This window comes from Aphelocoma coerulescens, unplaced genomic scaffold, assembly GCF_041296385.1.
Source record: "Aphelocoma coerulescens isolate FSJ_1873_10779 unplaced genomic scaffold, UR_Acoe_1.0 HiC_scaffold_251, whole genome shotgun sequence".
Classification (NCBI taxonomy): Eukaryota; Metazoa; Chordata; class Aves; order Passeriformes; family Corvidae; genus Aphelocoma; species Aphelocoma coerulescens.
Window position 1 is genome coordinate 185,784 of NW_027183595.1, and position 7,809 is coordinate 193,592.

General features: G+C 49.0%; 1 protein-coding gene across 1 annotated transcript in view; it reads right to left on the reverse strand.

Annotated features, from left to right (window-relative positions):
* LOC138101361 (multiple epidermal growth factor-like domains protein 8) overlaps positions 1-7,447 on the reverse strand; it is a 50,505-nt gene extending 43,058 nt beyond the window's left edge. Inside the window, exons 1-3 of the mRNA XM_068999158.1 lie at positions 7,406-7,447; positions 2,762-2,956; positions 1,949-2,067 (exon numbers count right to left, since the gene is read on the reverse strand). Coding sequence (XP_068855259.1) covers positions 1,949-2,067; positions 2,762-2,956; positions 7,406-7,447 — 356 coding nt within the window. The remainder of the gene's footprint in view (positions 1-1,948; positions 2,068-2,761; positions 2,957-7,405) is intronic.
* Positions 7,448-7,809: the final 362 nt, after the last annotated feature.

A 7,809-nucleotide genomic window follows, 5' to 3' on the forward strand; every position in this document is an offset into this window, starting at 1 on the left:
AATTCCGCTTTTTTGCCCCAAAATTCCCCAATTTGAGCCCTCAAAAGGGGAAAAATCGCTGTTTTTTCTCCGGTTTTGGGGGTGAGATCCCAAAATTTGGGGGTCCCAGAATTTGGGGAGGGGGCGTCAGAGGCGGGGGAGCCGCCCTGAAAAAACCCCGGCCCGAAATTCCGCTTTTTTGCCCCAAAATTCCCCAATTTGAGCCCTCAAAAGGGGAAAAATCGCGGGTTTTTTTCTCCGTTTTTGGGGGTGAGAGCCCAAAATTTGGGGGTCCCAGAATTTGGGGAGGGGGCGTCAGAGGCGGGGGAGGCACCCCGAAAAAACCCCGGCCCGAAATTCCGCTTTTTTCCCCCAAAATTCCCCAATTTGAGTCCCTAAAAGGGTGAAATTGGTGATATTTTCTACGTTTTTTTGGGGGTGAGATCCCAAAATTTGGGGGTCCCAGAATTTGGGGAGGGGGCGTCAGAGGCGGGGGAGCCGCCCCGGAAAAACCCCGGCCCGAAATTCCGCTTTTTTGCCCCAAAATTCCCCAATTTGAGTCCCTAAAAGGGTGAAATGGCGGTTTTTTCCTCGTTTTTTGGGGTGAGATCCCAAAATTTGGGGGTTCCCGAATTTGGGGAGGGGGCGTCAGAGGCGGGGGAGCCGCCCCGGAAAAACCCCGGCCCGAAATTCCGCTTTTTTCCCCCAAAATTCCCCAATTTGAGCCCTCAAAAGGGGAAAAATCGCGGGTTTTTTCTCCGTTTTTGGGGGTGAGATCCTAAAATTTGGGGGTCCCCGAATTTGGGGAGGGGGCGTCAGAGGCGGGGGACCCCCCCAGGACAGCCCAGAGCCCCTCCCAAAAAAATCCCAAATTTTTGGAGATCCGAAACACCAAAATTCCGCTTTTTTGCCCCAAAATTCCCCAATTTGAGTCCCTAAAAGGGTGAAATTGGCGGTTTTTTCCTCGTTTTTTGGGGTGAGATCCCAAAATTTGGGGGTCCCAGAATTTGGGGAGGGGGCGTCAGAGGCGGGGGAGGCACCCCGGAAAAACCCCGGCCCGAAATTCCGCTTTTTTGCCCCAAAATGCCCCAATTTTGGAGCCCCAAATTCCCCTAAAAATTCCCCCCGAATTCCCCCCAAATCCCCCCAAAATTCCCTAAAAATTCCCCCCCCAAAATTCCCCCCCCAAAAAAATCCCAAATCCCCAAAAAATCCCCCCAAAATCCCGCCAAAAATCCCCAAATCCCCCGAAAATCCGCTGAAAAAATCCCCGAAAATCCCCAAAAATTAAAAAAAATCCCCAAAATTCCCCAAATCCCCTCAAAGCTCCCCAAAACCCCCCAAAATGGGAAAAAAATCCCCCCAAAATGTGAAAATATTCCAAAAAATTCCAAAAAAATTCTAAAAAAAAATCAAAAAAAATTCAAAAAATTCCAAAAAAATTCAAAAAAAATCAAAAAAAATCCCCAAAAATTCCCCCAAAAATCCTCAAAAAATCCCTCAAAAATCCAAAGAAAATCCTAAAAAATTCCCAAAAAATTCCCAAAAAATTCCCAAAAAATTTCGAAAAATCCCCAAAAATTCAAAAAAATCCCCAAAAAATCCCAAAAAATCCTAAAAAAAATCCCAAAAAATCCCCAAAAAATCCCACAAAAATCCCCCAAAAATCCAAAAAAATACCAAAAAAAATCAAAAAAATCCCCCCAAAAATTCAAAAAAATCCCCAAAACATTCCAAAAAAATCCCCCCAAAAATTCAAAAAAATCCCAAAAAAAAGCCCAAAAAATGCCCAAAAAATCCCCAAAAAATCCCTAAAAAATCCCCAAAAAATCCCCCAAAAATCCAAAAAAATCCCCCAAAAATCCCCCAAAAAATCCCCAAAAAAATCCCAAAAATCCCAAAAAATCCCAAAAAACCCCCAAAACCCCCAAAAATCCCCCAAATCCCCGAAAATGCCCCCAAAAGTCACCAGATCGGAGGAGTTGGGGCGTTTCCCGAGCTGTGCGACCACCGCCAGCCGCTGGATGCCCCCAAAATCCCCCCAAAAATCCCCAAAACTCCCCAAAATCCCAAAATTCCCCAAATCCCCTCAAAAATCCCCAAAACCCCCCAAAATGGGGAAAAAAATAAAAAAAAATCCCCCAAAATGCGAAACTATTCCAAAAAAATCCCCAAAAATCCCCAAAAAATTCCAAAAAATCCTAACAAAATTGAAAAAAAAACCCAAAAAAATGCCCCAAAAAATTCCAAAAAATCCCAAAAAAATTCCAAAAAATCCCAAAATAATTCAAAAAAATTCCCAAAAAATCCCCCAAAAAATCCCTCAAAAATCCAAAGAAAATCCTAAAAAATTCAAAAAAATCCCAAAAAATTTCGAAAAAATCCCCAAAAAATTCAAAAAAATCCCCAAAAAATCCCAAAAAATCCTAAAAAAAATCCCAAAAAATCCCACAAAAAATCCCCCAAAAATCCAAAAAAATACCAAAAAAAATCAAAAAAATCCCCCCAAAAATTCAAAAAAATCCCCAAAAAATTCCAAAAAAATCCCCCCAAAAATTCAAAAAAATCCCAAAAAAAAGCCCAAAAAATGCCCAAAAAATCCCCAAAAAATCCCTAAAAAAATCCCCCCAAAGTCCCTCAAAAATCCAAAAAAATCCCCCAAAAATCCCCCAAAAAATCCCCAAAAAATCCCAAAAAATCCCAAAAAAATCCCCAAAAATCCCAAATCCCCCCAAATCCCCCCAAATCTCCCCCAAATCCCCGAAAATGCCCCCAAAGTCACCAGATCGGAGGAGTTGGGGCGTTTCCCGAGCCGTGCGACCACCGCCAGCCGCTGGATGCGAGCCCAGACGTTGGGGCCGGGCCCGGGGGGGCCGGGGGGGCCCAGCAGGGGGTGAATGAAACCCCGAAATTCCAGGGACACGGCGGCGTCGCCCGGAGGCGTCAGCGTGATGGTGCTGCTGCGGATGATGGACACCTGCCGGGAAAAAGGGGGGATTTTGGGGCGTTTTGGGGGGATTTGGGGGGATTTGGGAATTTTTAGGGACGATTTCGGGGGGTTTTGGGGGGATTTGGGGAGGTTTGGGGGGAACCGAAAGGGTTAAAAGGGGGATGTGGGGCGGAATTTTGGGATTTTTAGGAGGATTTGGGGCTCTTGGAGGGAACTGAAAGGGTTAAAAGGGGGATTTGGGGCGGAATTTTGGGATTTTAGGAGGATTTCGGGAGGAATTTGGGGGATTTGGGGAGGATTTTGGGGCGGTTTTGGGGGATTTGGGGGTCCCAGGGGGGCAGCGTGATGGTGCTGCTGCGGATGATGGACACCTGCCGGGGAAAAGGGGGATTTTGGGGCATTTTGGGGGGATTTGGGGGGATTTGGGAATTTTTAGGGACGATTTCGGGGGGTTTTGGGGGGATTTGGGGAGGTTTGGGGGGAACCGAAAGGGTTAAAAGGGGGATTTTTAGGAGGATTTGGGGCTCTTGGAGGGAACTGAAAGGGTTAAAAGAGGATTTGGGGAGGAATTTTGGGATTTCAGGAGGATTTCAGAGGAATTTGGGGGGATTTGGGGAGGTTTGGAAGGAACTGAAAGGGTTAAAAGGGGGATTTGGGGCGGAATTTGGGATTTTAGGAGGATTTCGGAGAATTTGGGGGGATTTGGGGAGGATTTTGGGGCGGTTTTGGGGGATTTGGGGGTCCCAGGGGGGCAGCGTGATGGTGCTGCTGCGGATGATGGACACCTGCCGGGAAAAAGGGGGGATTTTGGGGGGATTTGGGGGGGATTTGGGGGGATTTGGGGGGATTTGGGAATTTTTAGGGACGATTTCGGGGGGTTTTGGGGGGATTTGGGGAGGTTTGGGGGAACCGAAAGGGTTAAAAGGGGATTTTTAGGAGGATTTGGGGCTCTTGGAGGGAACTGAAAGGGTTAAAAGGGGGATTTGGGGCGGGATTTTGGCATTTTGGGGGCATTTTGGGAGAATTTTGGGATTTTAGGAGGCTTTGAGTTTGGGATTTTAGGAGGCTTTGAGGGGGATTTGGGGGGATTTAGAGGGAACTGAAAGGGTTAAAAGGGGGATTTGGGGTGGAATTTAGGGATTTTGGGGGGATTTGGGGAGGAATTTTGGGATTTTAGGATGATTTGGGGAGGTTTGGGGGGGATTTGGGGAGGTTTAGAGAGAACTGAAAGGGTTAAAAGGGGGATTTGGGGCGGAATTTTGGGATTTTAGGAGGATTTCGGAGAATTTGGGGGGATTTGGGGAGGATTTTGGGGCGGTTTTGGGGGATTTGGGGGTCCCAGGGGGGCAGGGTGATGGTGCTGCTGCGGATGATGGACACCTGCCGGGAAAAAGGGGGGATTTTGGGGCGTTTTGGGGGGATTTGGGGGGATTTGGGGGGATTTGGGAATTTTTAGGGACGATTTCGGGGGGTTTTGGGGGGATTTGGGGAGGTTTGGGGGGAACCGAAAGGGTTAAAAGGGGGATTTTTAGGAGGATTTGGGGCTCTTGGAGGGAACTGAAAGGGTTAAAAGGGGGATTTGGGGCGGAATTTTGGGATTTTAGGAGGATTTCGGAGAATTTGGGGGGATTTGGGGAGGATTTTGGGGCGGTTTTGGGGGATTTGGGGGTCTCAGGGGGGGCAGGGTGATGGTGCTGCTGCGGATGATGGACACCTGCCGGGGAAAAGGGGGGGTTTTGGGGGGATTTGGGGGGATTTGGGGGGATTTGGGGGGATTTGGGAATTTTTAGGGACGATTTCGGGGGGTTTTGGGGGGATTTGGGGAGGTTTGGGGGGAACCGAAAGGGTTAAAAGGGGGATTTTTAGGAGGATTTGGGGCTCTTGGAGGGAACTGAAAGGGTTAAAAGGGGGATTTGGGGCGGAATTTGGGGATTTTAGGAGGATTTCGGAGAATTTGGGGGGATTTGGGGAGGATTTTGGGGCGGTTTTGGGGGATTTGGGGGTCCCAGGGGGGCAGCGTGATGGTGCTGCTGCGGATGATGGACACCTGCCGGGGAAAAGGGGGATTTTGGGGCATTTTGGGGGGATTTGGGGGGATTTGGGAATTTTTAGGGACGATTTCGGGGGGTTTTGGGGGGATTTGGGGAGGTTTGGGGGGAACCGAAAGGGTTAAAAGGGGGATGTGGGGCGGAATTTTGGGATTTTTAGGAGGATTTGGGGCTCTTGGAGGGAACTGAAAGGGTTAAAAGGGGGATTTGGGGCGGAATTTGGGGATTTTAGGAGGATTTCGGAGAATTTGGGGGGATTTGGGGAGGATTTTGGGGCGGTTTTGGGGGATTTGGGGGTCCCAGGGGGGCAGCGTGATGGTGCTGCTGCGGATGATGGACACCTGCCGGGAAAAAGGGGGGTTTTGGGGGGATTTGGGGGGATTTGGGGGGATTTGGGAATTTTTAGGGACGATTTCGGGGGGTTTTGGGGGGATTTGGGGAGGTTTGGGGGGAACCGAAAGGGTTAAAAGGGGGATTTTTAGGAGGATTTGGGGCTCTTGGAGGGAACTGAAAGGGTTAAAAGAGGGATTTGGGGAGGAATTTTGGGATTTCAGGAGGATTTCAGAGGAATTTGGGGGGATTTGGGGAGGTTTGGAAGGAACTGAAAGGGTTAAAAGGGGGATTTGGGGCGGAATTTTGGGATTTTAGGAGGATTTCGGAGAATTTGGGGGATTTGGGGAGGATTTTGGGGCGGTTTTGGGGGATTTGGGGGTCCCAGGGGGGCAGCGTGATGGTGCTGCTGCGGATGATGGACACCTGCCGGGAAAAAGGGGGGTTTTGGGGGGATTTGGGGGGATTTGGGGGGATTTGGGAATTTTTAGGGACGATTTCGGGGGGTTTTGGGGGGATTTGGGGAGGTTTGGAAGGAACCGAAAGGGTTAAAAGGGGGATTTTTAGGAGGATTTGGGGCTCTTGGAGGGAACTGAAAGTGTTAAAAGGGGGATTTGGGGCGGAATTTTGGGATTTTAGGATGATTTGGGGATTTTGGGGGGGGATTTTGGGGGGATTTAGAGAGAACTGAAAGGGTTAAAAGGGGGATTTGGGGTGGAATTTGGGGATTTTGGGGGGATTTGGGGAGGAATTTTGGGATTTTAGGATGATTTGGGGAGGTTTGGGGGGAATTTGGGGAGGTTTAGAGAGAACTGAAAGGGTTAAAAGGGGGATTTGGGGCGGAATTTTGGGATTTTAGGAGGATTTCGGAGAATTTGGGGGGATTTGGGGGGATTTGGGGCGTTTTGGGGGGATTTGGGAATTTTTAGGGACGATTTCGGGGGGTTTTGGGGGGATTTGGGGAGGTTTGGGGGGAACCGAAAGGGTTAAAAGGGGGATTTTTAGGAGGATTTGGGGCTCTTGGAGGGGAACTGAAAGGGTTAAAAGAGGGATTTGGGGAGGAATTTTGGGATTTCAGGAGGATTTCAGAGGAATTTGGGGGGATTTGGGGAGGTTTGGAAGGAACTGAAAGGGTTAAAAGGGGGATTTGGGGCGGAATTTTGGGATTTTAGGAGGATTTCGGAGAATTTGGGGGGATTTGGGGAGGATTTTGGGGCGGTTTTGGGGGATTTGGGGGTCCCAGGGGGGCAGCGTGATGGTGCTGCTGCGGATGATGGACACCTGCCGGGAAAAAGGGGGGTTTTGGGGGTTTTGGGGGGGATTTGGGGGGATTTGGGGGGATTTGGGAATTTTTAGGGACGATTTCGGGGGGTTTTGGGGGGATTTGGGGAGGTTTGGAAGGAACCGAAAGGGTTAAAAGGGGGATTTTTAGGAGGATTTGGGGCTCTTGGAGGGAACTGAAAGGGTTAAAAGGGGGATTTGGGGCGGGATTTTGGGATTTTAGGAGGATTTTGGGATTTGGGGGGGGGATTTTGGGGGGATTTAGAGAGAACTGAAAGGGTTAAAAGGGGGATTTGGGGTGGAATTTGGGGATTTTGGGAGGAATTTTGGGAGGAATTTTGGGAGGAATTTTGGGATTTTAGGATGATTTGGGGAGGTTTGGGGGGGATTTGGGGAGGTTTAGAGAGAACTGAAAGGGTTAAAAGGGGGATTTGGGGAGGAATTTTGGGATTTTAGGAGGATTTCGGAGGAATTTGGGGGGAATTTGGGGGATTTTGGGGCGGTTTTGGGGGGATTTGGGGAGGTTTGGAGGGAACTGAAAGGGTTAAAAGGGGGATTTGGGGCGGAATTTTGGGATTTTAGGAGGATTTGGGGGGAATTTGGGGAGGTTTAGAGAGAACTGAAAGGGTTAAAAGGGGGATTTGGGGCGGAATTTGGGGATTTTCGGAGGATTTCGGGAGGAATTTTGGGGGCTTTGGAGGGGATTTGGGGAGAATTTTTAGGCAGGATTTGGGGGGAATTTGGGGGATTTTTTGGGGATTTCGGGGTTTTTTTGGCCCCTCTTTTTGGGGTGCCCTGCAGGATTTGGGGCTCTCACCTTGTCGGGCTGGGACTCGGTTTTTGGGACATTTTGGGGCATTTTGGGCCATTTGGGTGCATTTTTTGCTATTTTTCGCTATTTTAACCAAAATTGGGGGGATTTTTGGGGGGATTTCGGGGTTTTTTTGGCTCCTCTCTTTTTGGGGTGCCCTGCAGGATTTGGGGCTCTCACCTTGTCGGGCTGGGACTCATTTTTGGGACATTTTGGGGCATTTTGGGGCGTTTTGGGCCATTTTGGGGGCACTTTTTGCCATTTTAAGTGGATTTTTTCCTATTTTACCCAAAATCGGGGGGATTTTTTGGGGATTTCGGGGTTTTTTCGGCCCCTCTCTTTTTGGGGTGCCCTGCAGGATTTGGGGCTCTCACCTTGTCGGGCTGGGACTCATTTTTGGGTGTTTTGGG